The sequence below is a fragment of the Aethalodelphis obliquidens genome, unplaced genomic scaffold (genome assembly GCF_003676395.1).
Source record: "Aethalodelphis obliquidens isolate GAN/ISIS:26980383/991018 unplaced genomic scaffold, ASM367639v1 scaffold9, whole genome shotgun sequence".
NCBI lineage: Eukaryota > Metazoa > Chordata > Mammalia > Artiodactyla > Delphinidae > Aethalodelphis > Aethalodelphis obliquidens.
In genome coordinates, this window is record NW_020837953.1 from 9,589,651 (window position 1) to 9,611,761 (window position 22,111).

Consider the following 22,111-nt stretch of genomic DNA (forward strand, 5'->3'; position numbering starts at 1 on the left):
TTGAGAATATATAATTTAATTAACCATTTGGTAGATACTTAAAAATGTAAATCTTTTAAAATTAGGTTTAAAATGGATCTTGCTTTATTGGTCAATCAATATGAAAGAAGCTATTTTCTTAACTTGGGAAATACAATCACACATTCTAAAGCTTTTCCTGACCATAAATTGGATTCTAATCCTGCACTTATGAACAAACTAACTTGGGGAAGATGCTTAACCTTTCTGTGCCTCTATCTTCATCTGTAAAATGTAGGTAAGATTTACTTTCATGGGATTATTTTAAAGATTAAATGATATAATCCATGTGAATGATTTAGCATAGTATCTGGCACACAGTTAGTGCTAACAAAAATGTTAGTTCTTCCTCTGAATATTAATATATAATACTATCATTATTGAGGCATTGGACCTTCCTTTCTTTTTTTTAAGTACTGCATCCTCCTATAATCCCACATTTTCTATATCATAAATACATTCAAACAGGGTCATCAAGTAAATTCTCACCTTCGTTTTGTTCAAATTCATCTAACACCTTGTCCAGGTTGTAAGCTTCTGCTTGGAAGTAATTCTCCATCGGTGAGAAAACACCACTCAAGAGACTTGTTTAAATCTAGAAAATAGATCAAATTTGTATTACACTTTCAATTATTAAAATATTATTTATAGACATTACAACTGGTAAAACAGAAATACAAAGGATCTTAAGACTATGATGAACAATTACATGCTAATAAATTGGACAACCTAGAATAAATGGATAAATTCCTAGACACATACACCCTACCAACAATGAATCATAAAAAAAAAAGAAAATCTGAACAGACCAATTACTAATAAGGTGATTGGATCACTAATTAAAAAACATCCCATAATACACTCTCTGATGCCAAACTATACTACAAAACTACAGCAATCAAAATAGTATAGTACTCACACAAAAACAGACACATAGATCAATGGAAAAGAATAGAGAGCCCAGAAATAAATCCACACTTGTATGGGCAATTAATCTATGACAAAGGGAATGGGGCAAAGACAGCCTGTTCAATAAATGGTGTTGGGAAAACTGGACAGCTACGTGCAAAAAAAAAAAAAAAAAAAAAAAATTAAACCGACTACTTTCTCACACCATATATAAAAATAAACTCAAAATGGATAAAAAGACTTGAACGTTAAGACCTGAAACCATAAAACTAGAAGAAAACATAGGCAATATGCTCTTTGACATCAGTCTTAGCAGTTTTTGGGGGGTATGTCTCTTCAGGCAAAGAGAAACAAAAGCAAAAGTAAACAAATAGAACCACATCAAACTAAAAAGCTTTTGCCCAGCAAAGAAAACTATCAACAAAACCAAAAGGCTGCCTACTGAATGGGAGAAGATATTTGCAAATGATATATCCAACAAGGGATTAGTATCCAAAATATACAAAGAACTCATACAAGTTAACATCAAAAAAAGAAAAATTAAAAGTGGGCAGAGGATCTGAATAGACATTTTTCCAAAGAAGACATAAGATGGCCAACAGGCACATGAAAAGATGCTCAGCATCACCAATCATTGGGGAAATGTAAATCAAAACCATAAAGATATCATCACACCTGTCAGAATGGCTATCATCAAAAAGAAAACAAATAAGTGCTGGAGAGAATGCTGAGAAAAGAGAACCCTTGTGCACTACTGGTAAAAATGTAAATTGATTCAGCCACTACAGAAAACAGTATGAAGGTTCCTCAAAAAATTAAAAACATAACTACCATATAACCCAGCAATTCCATTTCTAGAAAGAAAATCAATATCTGGAAGAGAGTCTGCACCTCCATGTTCACTGCAGCATTATTTACAACAACTAAGACATGGAAACAACTGAAATACCCATCAAAAGATGAATGGATACAGAAAACGTGGTGTGTTTGTGCATGCGTGTGTGCGTGCATTAGTGTGTATAAGATAGAATATCATTCAGCCATTAAAAGGAAGGAAGTCCTGTCATTGTCAACACCATGGATGGACCTTGAGGGCATTATGCTAAGTGAAATAAGTCAGAGAAAGCAAATACCAGATGAACTCACTTATACGTGGATTCCAAAACAACCAAACTCACAGAAACAGAGAACAGATTCAGTGTTGCCAGAGGCAGGGTATAAGGGATGACAGAAACAGGTGAAGGTGGTCAAAAGTTACAAACTTCCAATTATAAGATAAATAAGTTCTAGGGATATAATGTACAGCATGGTAGGTATAGTTAACAATACTGCATCATATATCTGAAAGTAGCTAAGAGAGGTAATCTTAAAAGCTCTCACCAAAAGAAAAAAATGTATAACTATGTGAGGTGATGGATGTTAAGTAAACTTATTGTGGTAATCATTTCACAATATACACATATATTAAATCATTACATTGTGCAACTTAAACTAATACAATGTTATAAGATCTGACTTACATACATCATGGAATGATTACCACAATGAATTTTGTGAACATCCATCATCTCATATAGATACAAAATAAAAGAAAAAAATTTTATCCTTGTGTTGCAAACTCTTAGGATTTACTCACTTAACAACTTTCATATATAACATACAACAGCATTAATTATATTAATCGTGTTATATATTACATCCCTAGTACTTATTTATCTTATAACTGGAAGTTTCTACCTTTTGACCACCTTCATCTAATTCTCCCTCCTCCCACCCTATGCCTCTGATAACCACAAATTTGGTGTCTTTTTCTGTTTGTTTTTTTGTTGTTTTTGAAGTGTAACTGACCTACAATACTATGTTAGTTCCCAGTGTACAACGTAGCAATTTACTATCAATATTTCTATAAATTACAAAATGGTCACCATGGTCAACTTCTATTTATTAATTGGCTCCTGTTAGGTAATTTAAGTTTAGGTAGACAAGCAGGCTGCATAATCTATGAATGGTTTTTCTTAAATCTGTCTTTTGTGTCTAATGACTTACAGTTCAAAAAACTTTCATATACATGCCATTTTTAATAAAGACTGCATATTTAGACTGTCCAATGCAAAGAGATGAATAAAATTTCTCACAACACACAATCTAGCATATTTAATATATACCTACAATAGTTAGCATTTCATGGTCATTATATGTAAAATATTAGTAAACAAACACTCAGATCAACATATTTATAGTGCATCTACTGTATGCAGGGTACTGGGATCAACTGAAGTCTCAGATATCATCCCTAACATCAAGAATCTTAACATTTACTTAATGGTAAACAATGCTAAATAAGAAAATTTAAATAATAATAAATGATTTTAATAACACAGCACAAGAGACACAGGTACTATGTGATTAATCTGTCAGATAAAATTAACAGATAAGTGTACCTGAATAAGTACTGTAAAAGTTCAAGAAATGGGAATTTCCCTGGTGGTCCAGTGGCTAAGACTCCACACTCTCAATGCAGGGGGCCCGGGTTCGATTCTCGGTCAGGGAACTAGATCCCACATGCCGCAACTAAGAGTCTGCATGCCACAGCTAAAGATCCCTCGTGCCACAACTAAGACCCGTGCAGCTAAATAAATAAATAAAATAAATATTTTAAAAGTTCAAGAAATGGACCAGATCACAAGTCTGGATGGTCAAGAAAGGCAATATTTATGGATTTGAGCTGAGTCTGGAAGGACAGATAAAATTTTAACAGATACCCCAGAGAGGAAGATGCAGAAGTGAAATTTCAAACAGGGAGAGACATGCAAGGAGTGATCTAGGAATGGGCAATTATTGAGGGATCAGTGAAATTGGAGCAAGGATTTATTTACATGGGTAACAGCAGGACACAGCTGGAAACACAGACAGGCATCATATTATGGAAGCCCTGGAATGCCAGTCTGAGAAAGATATTGTTTATACTTTAAGCAATGGGAAGTACTATAGCATAATGGATAAGAACATGAACTCTAGGACTCGACTGTCCAAGTTCTAATCCTAGTTCCTAACTCACTTACTAACTATATGACTTTGGGGAAGTTAATCAATTTACATGAGACTTAATTTTCATCTATAAAACTGAGTAATAATAGTACATACCAAAAGATTAAATAAATAAATTGACATAGGTAACACATTTAAAACAGTGCCTGGCACATGATAAGTGCTTCATAAGCAATTATTTAAGTTTTTAAGCCTTGGAGTTGATCATTTTATTATAAAATAAATAACCTAACAACAGTGATTACACAGGCTAGTTTTCAGCCCCATCCTCCCTTCCACTAATATTTATTGAGCACCTATTATGTGTAGACACTATGCTTGGTGCTGGAACACTACTTGAATATACATTTCTTCAATGTACCATGCCCTTTTCCTCTTCAAGACCTTTTATCTGTCTCCCCCTCCTTGCCAAAATAACTCTGCATCTTTTAGCTCTTAGCTCAAAAAAAAGACAAGAAGTCTTCCCTGAACCCCTAAAAAAAGTGATCTCCCCTTATAATCTCTCACAGCACCTCCACTTTTCCTTTTATAATAATTATCACAATCTATAAACATACATTGGTGTGATTATTTGATTAATGTCAATCTCTCCCACCAGACTGTAGACACCACAAAGACACCCACTAGACTGTGTTCACCATGTGATTCCCACAGAACCTGATGTGGTACCTATTCAATAAACACCTGTGGAATGAATAAATGAACAGTATAAACAGTTAGTGTTTATACTCTGTTTACACTCAAGAAGTTGTGTTAAACTTCAATTATAATTATTGATTATGATTGATAATTATTGATTATGATTGATAATTATTGATTATCTAAAACAGATGCTTTTAGGTAAACAGTGGGGAAGAAAATATTCACAATGCCTCAAAATATCATTTCACAGATGACTTATTAATTCCAAAGGAGAAAATGTATGTTTACAGTGAAGAGATGCAGTAATCACTACCTTAATCAAATGATCAAGCTTAGCATCACTAACAGTTTAACAAGCTGACAATATGTATCTCCTGATGTGATGCAATAAACTTAAAACATCACCCACAGTTATTCTTCTTCAAACTGTTTAATCTGAATTGAATCACGAACAATTACAAATCTAGAATGTGAGGCATTCTGTAAGACAGCTGTCCTGGACTCTTCAAAAAATTCGGTGTTATGAAAAACAAGATCATTCTGAATTGAGAGAGACTAAAGAGATTAAACAACCAAATGCTATGCATAAACACTAACTGGATCCTAGATCAAGAAAAATACACAAATAGGGACTCCCTGGCGGCGCAGTGGTTAAGAGTCCGCCTACCAATGCAGGGGACACGGGTTTGAGCCCTGGTCCAGGAGGACCCCACATGCCACGGAGCAACTAAGCCCATGCACCACAACTACTGAGCCTGTGCTCTAGAGCCCACAAGACACAACTGCTGAGCCCGCGCACCTAGAGTGCGTGCTCCACAACAAGAGAAGCCACCACAATGAGAAGCCTGCGCACCACAACGAAGAGTTGTCCCTGCTCGCTGCAACTAGAGAAAGCCCGAGCGCCACCAACTAGAGAAAGCCCAAGCGCAGCAATGAAGACCCAGCACAGCCAAAAATAAATTAATTTAAAAAAAAAGAAAATACACAAATACCCATACACAGCAAAAAAAAAAAAAGACATTTAAGGAATAATCAGGGGAATTTGGACTATACATTAGTATTACATTGAATTAATAATCATTTTTTTGGATGTGATAATGGTATTTAAATTTTGTATGCGAATGTCCTTACTCATAGGAGATGCCTGCTGAACTATTTAGGGAAGAAGTATTATGTTATCCGTAACTAACTTTCAAATAATAACTTTCAAATAATTCAGGAAAAAAGTATGTGAGTGTGAGTGAGTGGCAAGGGTGGAGGAGGTGAGGAGAGAGGTGCTCAAGAAAGAGACAAAATGGTAAAAATTGATGAATCTGGTGAAGGATATATGGGTCTTCACTGTACTATTCTTTCAACTTTTCCATAGGCTTGAAATTTTTTAAAAGAAAAGGTAAAAAGTGTACTGAGCTTGTGGTGGGAAGCATTCCTTCCCACTGTGAATACAGAAATTCTAGACAAAATAGATTATTTTTAAAGAGTTTATACAGTGAAATTCAAAAACAAGACAGAGAAATATGCCATTAACCAAGAAGAAATCAAGCCACAGCGATGAGTGAGAACTGAAGTGTGGCAGTTCACAGAGGTTACAAAACTAGACAGCAACCTTCAGACCTGGAATTTGAAAGCTAGCAGGTAGGATGGGAAGTATGTGCTATAAACTTCTAGAAGTTTCTGCATTACAGAAGGCCAGACTGGGCTCTCTGCATAAAGCCAGGAGCTGGAGAAAAAAGTGCCCCAAGTGGCCCCAAGACTCAGCAATGGTGCAGGATGGAATAGTGCGCCAATAAAATCAACTTTCAGAAATCAGAATTCCTAGCCTGTTCCTCCCTCAGGATTGGTAATGAAACTAAGTCTTCTCATTCATGAACATAACATGGTTTATTTCCTCTTCCTCAGCTCTCCTCTTCCTGTGACTTGCAGTAATGTTTTTAATTTTAAGAAGTCATTAAATATGGGACAGTGGGGAGAGAAGAATGCATGTGACTGTAAAGGAGTAGCACAGGGGATATATCCATGGTGATAGAATCGTGCTGTATCTTAAATTGTAATGGTGGTTACATAAATCTACCTGTGATAAATGGGAGAGAACTACATACACTCGTGAATATGCTCACAGCAGCATTATTCATAACAGCTAAAAGGTAGAAACAACCCAAATATCTATCAACTGATGAATGGACAAATAAAATATTAATTTCCTCGGTTTTATATTTTCTCGAGTTATGTAAGCTGTAACGAATGAGAAAAACTGTGTAAATGAAACTTTCTACAGTATTTTTGCAACTTCCTGTGAGTCTATATTTACTTCAAAATAAAAAGTTGAAAAAATTAAAATAAAAGGGAAAAATTATTAAAAATTCAATAAACAGGGAGCAGATGAAGAGGGCATCTGTGTAAGGGGGGAGTCAGAGCCCAAGTGTGGTGAAGCAGATGTCCTTGCATAGGGGTGGCCCGGCATAATGTGTCAGAGCCCCAGGGGGAAGGAAACTGCCTACACAGGACAGCCCAATGTGGGGTGTTAGAGCCCAACAGAGGTAAGGAAGGCATCCACATGAAGGGGATGGTCTGGCAGACAGAGAACACAAGTGGGTAAGGCGGCTTCATATGCAGGAGGGGTGAGGAGGAGATATAAGAGGGCAGTCCAGGGTGGCGGGTCAGAGCCTGAGCAGGATTAGAAGGACCAAGGGGAGAAGAGAGTGATAGGACACGGGTTACATGTAGAAAGATGGATCAAGTAAGTGACTACATGAAGGGCAATGGGAGCAAGGTTTCTCACTGTTGGAGAAGGGGTTAAAATGCAGAAAAAGAGAAAACTGGAAAGAACCCTGCAGTGTTGGTTTGGAATCTGGGGTATCAGTTTGAACTCATGGACTTCAATAAACATACTTATAGCAATAAACATAGTTTTGTGTTCAATGAACATAGCAATAAACATAGATGTAAAAGTGTGTGTGTGTGTACACATATATTCTCTAGTGCTATACACAAAGAATCTTGGAGCAGCAAATCCTCAGCTCAATTCCATGTAGCAATGAGCATACCTAGCACCAGATTTGATTTATAAATATTGTTATTCACTAAAAGGAACAAGGGCTCCATGGAAAAATGGCTGATTCCAAAGCTGGAGTAGAAAAAATACAAGAACTTTGATGAGGATGGAGGGAAACATGAACCATCGCACATTGCTGGGAAGAAAGTAAAATGGTGTGGCAACCCTGGAAAACAGTTTGGCAGTTCCTCAAAAAGTTAAGAAAAGTTACCACATGGCATAGCTATTCCACTCCTAGGCTTATACCCAAGAGAAATGAAAACATATATTCACACAAAAACTTATCCGTGAATGCTCATAGTAGCATTATTCATAACACCAAAAGATGAAAACGACACAAAGATCTATCAACTGATAAATGGATAAATAAAATGTGGCATTATACATTGACAAAATATAATATTATATGATAATTAAAATAAAATACTGCTGTATGCTACATCATGGATGAATCTTGAAAATATGGTAACTGAAAGAAGCAGACACAAAAAGCTACAGATTACATGATTCCATTTATATGAAATGTCCAAAACAGGCACAGAAACAGAAAGTAAATTAGTGGGTTGCCAGCAGCAGCTGGGAGGAACTGGAGGGAAATGGGGAGTAACTGCTAACAGATGAAAGATTTCTCTTTGGGGTGAAAAATGTTCTGGAATTAGACAGTGGTGATGATTGCAAGACTCTATAAATATATAAAAACCACTGAACTATACACTTTAAAAGGGTGAATTTTATGGTATGGTGTGTGAATTACATTTCAATTAAAAAAAAAAAAGGAAACGTCCAAGAATGATGGGGACATGTCAAAAGGACAAAGAAGCCAGCTTGAAGGAGCTTCCACAGACCAAATCAGAGACAATTTGAGCATCAAAATAAATAATGGTAGCAACAGATTATAACCCACTGGATAAAACAGAAAGCCATCAGTCTTTACAACATAAATGAATGAATTCCAAGTGTGATGAGGAATGGGATATTTAAATAGTTTCAAAGTTCCTCTCCACAAAAATACTTACTAATTACAAAAAAAAAAAAAGAGTAACTTCAGAGGCAAATCCTGGCAGATGCCACCTTACACAAGTGATCAAAGTGAACACCATCAGTAATAGGACAAACAAAAATCCATGCTCCCTGACAGATTGCAATGAAGAGGACACAGCAATGCCCATACTAGGGGAGACTGTGGGAGGACTGGGGGGCGGCGGGGACAGGGGGTGTACAGAAACTCCCTGTACTTTTTGCTCAATTTTTCTCTGAACCTAAAACTGCTCTAAAAAAAATAAAGTCTATTGAAGAGAGAGAGATCAAGATGGTAGAGTAGGAGAACAGTGGAACTTGCCTCCCCACACAAACACATCAAAAATACATCTGCATGTGGAATAATTCTCACTGAAAACTAACTGGAGACTGGCAGAAAGACCTTTATACAACCAAGGCTGTAAGAAAGATCCACGTGGAATCAGGCAGGAAGGGAAGAAAAGTGATCAGGTTGGGACCTATGCCCCTGGGAGGGGACTCAGAAGAGGAGGGGGATTTCATGGATGGAGAACCTCCCTGGGGAGTGAGTGGTTTGAGCCACATATTGGGAGCCCCAGCCCTGGGGTCCAACACCAGGAAGACAAGTCCCCTTAGCTGGTTGGAGGGCTGGTGGGACTAACAGGGGGGCTGTGGGAAGCCCAAGATGAGCGTACACACCCTTGTTTACTCCCAAAACAGAGTGGGTAGGGTGGATTGAAACTGCATGGAACACTGGCTGGTCTCCCAACTAAATGCAACATGTGATTCTAAACTCGGTGCTCTTGACATAAAGGACATTATTTGTACATCTGGCAAAACTTGAATAAGGTCTGATAATTAGATGGTGGTAATGCATCAATGCTCATTCCCTGATTTGATGGCTGTATTGTGGTCATGTAGGCGAATGTCCTTTTTTGTAGGAAACACAGTTTCAAAGGTGGTAGGGGATGCAGCTAGCAACTTACTCTCAAATGGTTCAGAGAAAAAAGACCTCTGTACTATACTTGCAAACTGTCTATAAACTTGAGATAGTTTTTTAAAAAAACATTAAATGCACAAAAACTATCATATTTTTAATTTCCAGGGCACTTTCTCTTTCTGATCCTTTTTATGACATCTTGAGCTTATTTCATGGATATAATTTTTTTCTTACCATTCTAATTACCTATAATTTAGTCTGTTTTTTTTTCTTTTTCCCCAAACCTCCTTCTGTTTTCAATATTATTTCCTCCAAGTTCCTGTTTTGTGTTTTGATCTCTGTCTTCACACTGGACGCTTTCCCCAAATGCCTAATATTGAACAAATGAAGTACTAAAAGCCAACTGGAAGCTCTGCATGTGTGGCTTCTCAACTGGGAGGCTTCCACTGCATGGTGATTGGGTGGGAACACAGCTATTTCATTGGGAGACCTCCAAATGTCAGTATATGTAGGTCTTTTCTTTGGACTCCAGAAAAGAGTCTTATAATCTCCTGTAAGGGGGTGTAGAGATGTAACACCAGAGATGTAATCACCGTCTGAAAGAAGAGTAGAGGAAGGGGTGAGGGGAAGGATCTCACTTTAATATATAGGATTTCCCCTTATCCTCCTGCTTTTACTTTGCTGCCTCATCCCTTGGTATCTGTTATGTCTAATGTCCCCAAGTGTTGATCCTCTTAAGTTTCATTTTCCAAGAAAATCCTGTGGTCTCCCAAGGACATGGGAGAGGAGCAGTCTTCTCACTGTAAAAGTTGGACCGCTCCAAGAATTTTTTTTTTCTTAATTTACTCATTTGGTTGCACTGGATCTTAGTTGCAGCAGGCAGGCTCCTTAGTTGCAGCTTGCAGGCTTCTTAGTGGTGGCTCGCCGGCTCCTTAGTTGCAGCACGTGGGTTCCTTAGTTGCGGCATGCAAACTCTTAGTTGCAGCATGCATGCAGGATCTAGTTCCCTGAACAGGGATTGAACCCAGGCCCCCTGCATTGGGAGCACAGAGTCTTATCCACTGTGCCACCAGGGAAGTTCCCTCTCTGAAGATTTAAATCTTATGTCAGGATTCTTTACCTGCCTTAGAGAAGCATGCAACTCTTATTCAAAATAGAAGTCACTAAATATCATATATATACCGTTGACCCTTGAACAACATGGGTTTGAACTGCATGCGTCTATCTATATATGGATTTTTTCCATAGTAAATATTACAGTACTACATGATGCACAGTTGGTTGAATCCATGGATGCAGAACCTCGGATATGGAAGAACCACGTATATGCAGGGCTGATTATAAGTGATATGCAGATTTTCCACTGCACAGAGTAGTCAGTGCCCCTAACCTGCACGTTGTTCAAGGGTCAATGGTACATCTCAAAGAGGAATATAATTACTTAATTCAATACAGTTTCTTCCTGAGAATCTCTTCTTTTTTATTCTACTGACCAGAGTCCTTTTAGACACTGTCTTGAATCTCAGTCTTAAGGGTGTCACTTTTACAGCACTTATCTGATTGTTCCTTGTATATCTCCTTCACTGTTACTTCCTCTTTATACCATATACTACTTACAATGAACATGTGTGCATTCATACATAAAACATTATTGAGCAACTACTATGTACCACATACTGTCTTAGTCATTACTTTACAGTGACAACTAAGACAATGTCTTTGACCTAAAGGTGCCCAATGTTTCATAGAAGATGGATGAGTAAACTTAAAATATGAAACACTGTGGTATGTACTAAATGATATATGCACTGGGTACTACGGAGCCAAAGAAGAAGTAAATCCAAATCAGACTGAGGCAGGAGTATATTATTTGGGGTAGAGTGGGCTACTGTAACAAATACTCCAATAATTATTATTTATTATTACTGATAGTCTTTGCAGTGGGTTGAAAACTTCCTAAAGAGGAGATGCCTGAAGAATAAGATTTTGCCAGATGAAGGCAGACAAAGGCACTCCCTCTCACACTCACATGTGAGAAAGCTAGGGGATGAGAAATACCTTGCCAACTGCAAGCCCAGAAGTTCTGGTGAGGAAGGTACTACGGCTAAGTGCTTAGGAACTCAGTCTCTTGCCACACACTGTAAGACCCAGGCCTCTATCCTCAAAGCTTACGTGGAAAATCAGAGAACTCGGCAGAGCATGCAACACTCCATGAGTGAATGGCATAATCAATTTCTGAAACCAATCTCACTCACACACCCTCCCCTCCCACCACCATTTTCTACCCCTTAAATAATCATAATACTTGAAAGAAAGCAAAGAAGATTCCTAGTCAGGAAAAAGTCAATGATTAAGGAGTCTTGTTCTACAAGAATTAATAAAATACTTCCAATTTTCTGCTGGAAATGACTGCTCATCACAACTAGTCTAAACATACAAAATAAAATAATATAATTGAATCTGTATTTCTGATTCCTCACTCTAAAATAAGATTTCACTGCTTAGCCCCTGCGTGATTGACTAAGAAATATTAATGACATTAATTGGGTAGATATACCACTATTTTCTCCTAACAATATTGCTCAAGTCCATGTTCTTTTTCATGCTGAAATTACCTTTCTATGCTCAAGGTAGAAGTTGACTCTAAAAGGGAGAAGCCAAGTACTAGTAGAGAAATTAGCATTTTGACATAAGTCAACAGGAATTTTAAAATATCCTTTTTTTCTGGACTTAAGTCAAATCTTTTTTTTAAAAAAACAATATTCCTGATTTAATAAGGAACAATGTTATAAATGAAGCAAGCGGCATATATATACGTGAGCATTATTTTCTATAGATCTGTTTTCTCAAGTTCAATCTCTCTTAAGAGAAACAAGATCATTGGTTTTCTTACCTTTTTTCCCTTACACACGTGATAAGGAACAGACTTCTCTGTGCTTACTCATGATGCTTGCTGCACCGCCAGGCAGTCCTGCTGTTTCAGTATGCTCTGTTTGATGCTAAAGAAAAAACACATTGCTCATTACATTTCCTAAAGCAATAAGCCCTGATGTTCTTCATATCAACCTATCATAGCCAGACAAATAAAAGCTATGGGACTTAAACAATAAATTACAATTATACCTTCAGATTCAAAGACCTGGCCAGCATGGAATGCAGTAGCAAACACATTATATTGTCTAAGAAGGCCCAAATTTAAACATTTCAATGAACAGTTAAGAATTTCTGCACACTTATTTTCAATGAGTAATACAAAGTGAAAGATCAAAGGCAGAGGCACTTTCTATCCAATGATTCTGTTAATTCATAAAAATACTACTTATTTATATTTCAATAGGCCCTCCAAGAATCCAAAGCTAACAAAATTGCTGCTTCACAAGAATGGCCTCTGTTAGTGTGATTTTTTTTTTTCTACACATACAGAATTCTTAAATTGAGATTCAAAAGATTCCTGCTGGGACTTTTTATTGCCAAACAACTGTTTTTCCTCCAAATGGAGTCCCTTATGATTTCAGCCCTCCTCCAGTGCTTAGAAGTAATGGATTAGCAGTTGAAACTAATCAGAATAAAACTAAGTATCTCATATTATCTGTATAAAGTATCTAACCTACAATCACAGCATTTTCAAAACAGGAGAGTATCTCAGACATGATCTAATAAACATCACTTAATTTTTTTTTAAAGATTTGGTTTTTGATGTGGACCATTTTTAAAGTCTTTATTGAATTTGTTACAATATTGCTTCTGCTTAATGTTTCAGTTTTTTTTGGCCTGGGATCTTAGCTCCCCGACCAGGGATTGAACCTGCACCACCTGCATTGGAAGGCAAAGTCCTAACCACTGGACCACCAGGGAAATCCAAACATCACTTAATTTTAAAGATAAACTGAGGCACTAAAAAAATATGTTTCCTGACATTATTACAAATGTAATTCTATCTGATGTGAAAATGATGTGCTTATTAAAATAATAAGCAAGTATTCTAAAAGGCTGGAAATTCAAGTTTTCAGAGAACAATAAAAAATATGGAATGGAAATCACTGATGAAAGATTTTCCTGTCTTGAGAACCTGAAAAAATATGTACATGCTATACACTCTAAATGAGAAGTGCTGTTGATGCTAAGAAACAGACTTAACATCTATCAAATAAAGGACTAAATCATATCAGAAGTATGAAAGGGCTGTATGGGATAGAAATTCCAAGGTCAAAATGAGAATGAGGTCAAAGTAATACCTCTCATATCTAGCCAATTAAAGAGTTTTATAAACAAATAAAATAAACCCTATAAATTCAAATTCAAATTCTGAGTATGTGTGTCTATTTTAACGTGTGAGGCAAGTCCAATAATATTATGTAACTGTCTCAAAAATCATAGGTCTTCCTTCTGGAATTAGATCCCTTTGACCTTCTAGCCTCAGCTGGGAAAGTCTCAAACCTGGTTAACTCCAACTGTTTACCTACTCCATACATTCCCCTAAGCAGCTTAAATGTGGCTAAAGGAGAATCATAAAAGACGGTGACTCCTCTCAACTTCACATTTATGACTTCACACTACATTTTCCTTAGTTAATCTACTTTCAACCCTGTACCTCATCTTCACCTTCTGATATGCCTGGAACCCCTCAATTCAAAGCTTTCATAATCCATTTCTACCAGAAAATAAGCCTCTAGTCTCCTGCAGGACAATGAGGAAAGTCACTTGACGACAAAAGATAAGGTAGAATACCTGCAAAATTAAACCACTCGTAGCAAACAATCTCCGTTTTCAACACCCCACCTAAACTAAGACTTTAGAGATCCCTGGAGCCTCCACATCACAAGACTCTCTAAGGTTCTGTGGGGGGTAAAGACTTCCTTCTCATCACGTCTCCCTCTGCAGGCAAGCACTTTACAGCTTCTTTGTTCTAAAATCTTTCTTTACTTTTTCCCTTTTTTATAGCTTATTTTTAAATTTTTTTAATTAAAAAAATGTTATACAATTTTTAAAACTTACTTTCCATTTACAGTTATTACAAACTATCGGCTGTATTCCCTACGTTGTACAATACATCCTTGAGCCTACCTTACATCCAACAGTATGTACCTCCCACTCCCTGACCCCTATAGTTCCCCTGTCTCTCTCTCCACTGGTAACCACAAGTTTGTTCTCTATATCTGGGAATCTGCTTCTTTTTCGTTATATTTGCTAGTTTGCTGTATTTCTGAGATTCCACATATAAGTGATAATCATATAATATCTGTATTTCTCTGTCTGACTTATTTCACTTAGCATAACGCCCTCCAAGTCCATCCACGTTGCTGTAAATGGCAAAATTTCATTCTTTTTAATGGCTGAGTAGTGTAGTATTCCATTGTATGTCTATACCACATCTTCTTTATGCATCATCTATTGCTGGACACTTAGGTTGCTTCCATACCTTGGCAATTATAAATAACACTGCTGTGAACACTGAGGAGCATGTATCTTTTCAAATTAGTGTTTTTGGCTTTTTCAGATATATAACTAGGAGAACTGCTGAGTCATACGGAAGTTTTATTTTTAGTTCTTTGAGAAATCTCCATGCTGTTTTCCACAGTGGCTGCACCAATTTACATTCCCACCAACAGTGTAGGAGGGTTCCTTTTTCTCTACACCCTCTCCAACACATATTATTTGTGTTCTTTTCAATGATAGCCATTCTGACAAGTGTGAGGTGGTATCACATTATGGTTTCAATTTGCATTTCTCTGATGATTAGTGATGCTGAGAATCTTTTCATGTGCCTGTTGGCCATCTGTATTTCCACTTTGGAAAATGTCTATTCAATTCTTCTGCCCATTTTTTAATCAGGTTGTTTGTCTTTCTGCTGTTGAGTTGTATGAGCTGTTTATATTTCTCCCATTCAGTAGGCTGTCTTTTCATTTTGTTGGTGGTTTCCCTTGCTGTGCCAAAGCTTTTAAGTTTAATTAGATCCCATTTGTTTACTTTTGTTTCCTTTACTTGAGGAGACATCCAAAAAAAATATTGCTGTGATTTATGTCCAAAGAGTGCTCTGCCTATGTTTTTCTCTAGGAGTTATATAGTAACCAGTCTTGCATTTAGGTCTTTAATCCATTTTAAGTTTATTTTTGTATATGGTGTTAGTGAATGTTCTAATTTCATTATTTTACATGTAGCTGTCCAGTATTCCCAGCACCATTTATTGAAGAGACTGCCTTTTCCACTGTACATTCTTGCCTCCTCTGTCATAGATTAACTGACCATAACTGCATGGGTTTATTTCTGGGCTACCAATCTTGTTCCACTGATCTATAGGTCTGTTTTTGTGCCAGTGCCTACTGTTTTGATTACTGTAGCTTTGTAGTATATAGTCTGAAGTCAGGGAGGCTGATTCCTCCAGCTTCATTCTTCTTTCTCAAGATTGTTTGACTATTTCAAGAAGTATTCTTTTGTGTTTCCATACAAATTTTAAAATTATTTGTTTTACTTCTGTGAAAAATGCCATTGGTATTTTGATAGGGATTGCACTGAACCTGTAGATTGCCTTGGGTGGTATGATCATTGTAACAATATTGATTCTTCCAATCCCAGAACACAATATATTTTTCCATCTGTTTATGCTGTCTTCAATTTCTTTCATCAGCACCGTAATAGTTTTTGGAGTACAGGTCTTTTGCCTCCCTTAGGGAGGTTTATTCCTAGGTATTTTATTCTCTTTGATGTGATAATAAATGGGATTGTTTCCTTAATTTTTCTTTCTGCTATTTCGCTGTTAGTGTATAGAAATGCATCAGATTTCTGTGTATTAATTTTGCATCCTGCAACTTTACTGAATTCGTTCATCAACTCTAGTAGTTTTCTGGTGGTGTTTTTAGGATTTTCTATGTATAGTATCATGTCATCTGAAAACAGTGGCAGTTTTATGTCTTTCTTTCCATTTTCTATTCCTTTTACTTCTTTTTCTTCTCTGATTGCTGTGGGTAGGACTTCCAAAACTATGTTGAATAAGAGTGGCGAGACTGGGCATCCTCATCTTGTTTCTGATCTTAGAGGAAATGCTTTCAGCTTTTCACCATTCAGTATAATGTTAGCTGTGGGTTTGTCATATATTGACTTATGTTGAAATAGGTTCCCTCTGTGCCTGTTTCTGGAGAGTTTTTATCACAAATGAATGTTGAATTTTATCAAAAGATTTTTCTGTGTCTACTGAAATGATTATATGCTTTTTATTCTTCAATTTGTTAATGTGTTGTATTATACCAATTGATTTTCAGATATTAAAAAATCCTTGCATCACTAGGATGAATCCCACTTGATCATGGTGTATGATCCTTTTAATGTATTGTTGGATTTGGTTTGCCAGCATTTTGTTGAGGATTTTTGCATCTATGTTCATCATAGTGATAATGGCCTGTAATTTTCTTTTTTTCTTATATCTTTGTCTGGTTTTGGTATCAGGGTGATGGTAAACTCACAGAATGAGTTTGCAAGGGTTCCTTCCTCTGCACTTTTTTGGAATAGTTTCAGAAGGAGAGATGTCAATTCTTCTCTAAATGTTTGGTAGAATTCACCTGTGAAGCCATCTGGTTCTGGACTTTTGTTTGTTGGGAGTTTTAAAATTACCGATCCAATTTCAGTACTGGCAATTGGTCTGTTCATATTTTCTATTTCTTCCTGGTTCAGCCTTGGGAGATTGTACCTTTCTAAGAATTTGTCCATTTCTTCTAGGTTGTCCACTTTATTGGCATATAGTTGTTCATAGTAGTCTTTTATGATCCTTTGTATTTCTGTAGTGTCGGTTGTAACTTCTCCTTTTTCATTTCTGATTTTATTGATTTGGGCCCTCTCCCTTTTTTTTTCTTGCTGCGTCTGGCTAAAGGTTTATCAATTCTGTTTATCTTTTCAAAGAACCAGCTTTTAGTTTCAGTGATCTTTTCTAGTGTTTTCTTAGTCTCTATTTCATTTATTTCTGTTCTGATCTTGATTTCTTTCATTCTACTAACTTCAGGTTCTGTTTATTCTTCTTTCTCTAGTTGCTTTAGGTGTAATGTTATGTCGTTTATTTGAGATTTTTTTCTTGTTTCCTGAGGTAAGCTTGTGTAACTATAAACTTCCTTCTTAGAACTGCTTTTGCTGCATCCCATAGGTTTTGGATCACTGTGTTTTCATCTGTCCCTAGGTATTTTTTGATTTCCTCTTTGATTTCTTCAGTGATCCACTGGTTGTTTAGTAGCATATTGTTCAGCCGCCATGTGTTTGTGTTTTTTACAGTTTTTTTCTTGTAGTTGATTTCTAGTCTCAGAGCACTCTTGTCAGAAGAGGTGCTTGATATGATTTCAATTTCCTTAAATTGACCAAGGTTTATTTTATGGCCTGGCATGTGATCTATCCTGCAGAATGTTCCATGTGCACTTGAAAAGAATGTGTATTCTGCTGCTTTCAGATGGAATCCTCTATACATATCAACTAAGTCCATTTGGTTTAATGTGTCATTTTAAGGCCTGTGTTTCCCTACTGATTTTCTGTCTGGATGATCTATCAACTGATGTAAGTGGGATCTTAAAGTTCCCCACTATTATTGTGTCACTGTCAATTTCCCCTTTTATGTCTGTTAACATTTGCCTTATATATTGAGGTGCTCCCTATGTTGGGTACATATATATTTACAATTGTTATATCTTCTTCTTGGATTGACCCCTTGATCATTATGAAGTATCCTTCTTTGTCTCTTGTAATACTCTTCAGTTTAAAGTCTCTTTTGTCTGATATAAGTATTGCTACTCCAGCTTTCTTCTGATTTCCATTGGCATGGAACACCTTTTTCCATCCCCTCACTTTCAGTCTGTATGGGGCTCTTGATGTGAAAGGAGTCTCTTGTAGGCAGCATATATGAGTCCTGTTTTTGTATCCATTCAGCCAGCCTATGTATTTTGGTTGGAGCATTTAGTCCATTTATATTTAAGGTAATTATCAATATGTACGTTCTTGTTGCCATTTTGTTGTTTTGGATTCGTTTTTTGATTTATTCACTTTCTTCTTCTCTTCTCTTGTGATTTGATAACTATCTTTAGTGTTATGTTTGAATTCCTTTTTCTTTTTTTTGCATCTATATTTTTGGTTTACAGTTACCATGAGGTTTTTGTATAGCAGTCTATATATACGTGCTTGTTTTAAGTTGCTGATCTCTTAATTTCAAATGCACTGTAAAAACTGTGCATTTGTATTTTACTCCCTTCACAATTACTGTTTTTGATATCATGGTTTACATCTAATTGATTTGTGTATACCTTAACTGCTTACTGAGGATATACATGATTTTACTACTTTTGTTTTTAACCTCCTGACTAGCTTTGTGTGTGGATAATATACTACCTTTACTGTATGTTTGCCTTTGCTGGTAAGTTTTTTCATTTTGTAATTTTCTTGTTTTTAATTATATCCTTTTCTTTTTTGCCTAGAGAAGTTTCTTTAACATTTGTTGTAAAGCTGGTTTGGTGGTGCTGAACTCTTTTAGCTTTCGCTTGTCTGTAAAGCCTTTGATCTCTCTGGGTAGAGTATTATTGATTTTAAGCTTTTCCATTTCATCACTTTGAATATATTGTGCCACTCCCCTCTGGCCTACAGAGTTTCTGCTGAAACTGATAGCCTTATTGGGAGTTCCCTCGTATGTTATTTGTTGCTTTTCTCTTGCTGCTTTTAATATTCTCTCTTTATCTTTGTCATTTTAATTACAATGTGTCTTGGTGTGTTCCTCTTTGGGTTCATCTTGTATGGGACCCTGTGCTTCTTGGACTTGGGTGACTGTTTCCTTTCCCAGTTTAGGGAAGTTTTCAACTACTATGTTTTCAGATATGTTCTCAGACCTTTTCTCTCTCTCTTCTCCTTCTGGGATCCCTATAATGCAAATATTAGTGCACTGACTTTTGGCATCATGGAATTGCTTTTTTGGAAGGAACAAAAGAAATTCAGTAAATGGATAGATATACAACATAAAATACAGTATAAAATGCCTTAAATACAGTTCAAGATACATAGAAAAAAAAGAACTCCTTCAATATTCTGCTCAATGTCACCTCCCAATGTGAAATTAACAATCACTATGTTCTCTATGTTCTCACAGTACATTTATATCAACAACACTTTTCACATTACATGGTAGCTTCTCCCTTTATAAATCTGTTGCACGCCGCTAAATAATACACCACGCAAGGCAGGAAACCCTTTTTATTCATCCCTTTATCCCAATACCTCAGCACAGTGCTCGTCATATAGTAGGTATTAAAAATACATGGGATGATTTCATTAAGTATAGCATATAACACACTCCCATGGCAAGGATTCCAAATAAATAGCTTCTAATTTTATCCCCCTCCTTTTATTTCTACTACATCTGCCTTAGTTTAGGCCCTCATTAGTTATCTCCCAGATTGGTTCAATATAGTTTCCAAACTAATGTCACTGTCTCCTTTGGTCTAGAAAATATATCCTTTCGTAGGCTTACCAAAATAGCTTTCTAAAAGAAAATCAGATCATGTTATTCTTCTGCTTAAAAATCCTTAAATAGCTCCCCATCTCACCTATTTAATGGACATATCTCTGGAGGTCACAATGATGGGTCGTCATTTGCTACTACATATACTGCCCAGACTGATTGTGCTTTCCTAGCTAACTAAATGGATCCCCTTCCTCCTTTCCCCCAAGAATGAAGTGTAGTTTTTTAGCATGGCATAGAGATCCCTTCAGAACTTGTTTTCCAACCTGTTCTCCCACTACTTTCTAAAGCTCCAATCCTACCAAACTACTGTTTCTTGTGAGATGCTCTGCCATGCTTCTCTATCATTGCATGTTCTGTACCTATGTTGAACTACTTTTTATTTGCCTAACTTGCGTTACCAAGGTTCAACTCATTCTCACCTCAACCTCGGAAGCCTTCCTCAATTCTCTACAGACTGTTTTAAAAGAGTCATGTTTTATGTTCCTGTCATGCATCTCTCTACTAATGGCAGCAGAGACCAAATGAATTTACATTATGGGTAATCCTGTTTGTCTTCCCCATTGGACCGTGAGTTCACTGAGATCAGGGCTATGCCTTCATGCTCTTTAACCCAGGGTATAGCACATAGTGTTCAACAAATGTCTCATGAAGAAGTAAATTGAATGAAACTAATAAAGTTCATACTTAAGTAATCAACCTCATGATGAAGATTTCTTCTTCCCTAAGAAATAAATATTTGTGAATGTGTGTGTGTTGTAGGAGAGAAGGACAGTAAGCAAATACAAGAGAGAAACAAAAAACAGAAATTTTCTAGTAGGAGAGAGAAAAAGTGACAAGGATTTAAATAATTGGGAAATGTTATCATTATTATTCAAATACAGGCCCTTTAAAATAATAATTACCCTTCTGGAGATTTATCTTAAGGAAACAATTAGATAAATACAAAAGATGTAAAACAAGTTAACTGTTAGATTGATGTTTAAAACAGTAAATAGTGAAAAAAATCTAAATGTCAAACGGAAGTATCATTTACAAAATGGTACAAATGTAAGACTCCATATTTGTGGAAAGACTTAAAAGTCTTTAAAAATATATACACTAAAATATAATAGAGAGTCTCAATAATGTTTGGGTGGTTTACATTTTAGTCAAGCTTATCTATAGTACTAATTTTTCTTAGGATGAATGTATATTATTTGTTAATAAAAGAAAAGAGGGGCTTCCCTGGTGGCGCAGTGGTTGGGAGTCCGCCTGCCGATGCAGGGGACACGGGTTCGTGCCCCGGTCCGGGAGGATCCCACATGCTGCGGAGCGGCTGGGCCCGTGGGCCATGGCCACTGGGCCTGCGCGTCCGGAGCCTGTGCTCCGCAACGGGAGAGGCCACAACAGTGAGGCCCGTGTACCGCAAAAAAAAAAAAAAAGAGAATTGAGCATCCATGAATTTCAATTAATAAAAACCCAAGCTACTTAAATTTTTACTTTCAAATATGAAAACTGAAAAAGGAAGGAAATAGGAAAGACAAGTATTTTAAAAGATTATCTCCCTGGGGTGTAAAAAGACAATTAAAATTTTAACTATAATATGGCGAAAGTGAAAGAATCATCATCTAAAATTAAGAAACCAAGATATTCTTAAAAAAATAAACCTATAAGGAAAAATGACAAGAATAAAGATGATATTTAAAATACAAGCAATTTATAGGAATCTCTGATGTGGGCTTGTTTACAACAGAAGACATTTATTAAGGTAATAATTTCCAAAATCCTGGCCACAGGTTTAAAAAAAGAAAAAGAATAAACTAGAAAATATTCTCAGTTAAATAATGTTTCTGGTCTTGTCTCTAATTAATACTATTCACCACAGAACAAATTCAGTATCTGCTTAGTAAACAAACTTCTTAATAGCATTTCCACCAAGAAGTATGACAAAGAGTCAAACTCAATATATACAAAATTGCTTCAAAATCCCAAAGTCCTCTTTCTTGGTTTCCTATCCTAGTCTGGGCAGGGCTCTCAAGGTAGGTAAGGCAGA

At 36.4% G+C, this 22,111-nt stretch overlaps 1 protein-coding gene across 7 annotated transcripts in view; it reads right to left on the reverse strand.

The window, feature by feature from the left end:
• The window catches only part of ZFYVE9 (zinc finger FYVE-type containing 9), a 227,644-nt gene that overhangs the window by 120,845 nt on the left and 84,688 nt on the right, over nt 1-22,111 (reverse strand). For 6 of the 7 annotated variants that reach the window (XM_027108554.1, XM_027108556.1, XM_027108551.1 and 3 more), the window contains exons 2-3: nt 12,496-12,601; nt 508-613 (exon numbers count right to left, since the gene is read on the reverse strand). In XM_027108554.1, coding sequence (XP_026964355.1) covers nt 508-577 — 70 coding nt within the window. In that variant the 5' untranslated portion in view covers nt 578-613; nt 12,496-12,601. The remainder of the gene's footprint in view (nt 1-507; nt 614-12,495; nt 12,602-22,111) is intronic. The other variant, XM_027108552.1, reaches the window with a different exon arrangement.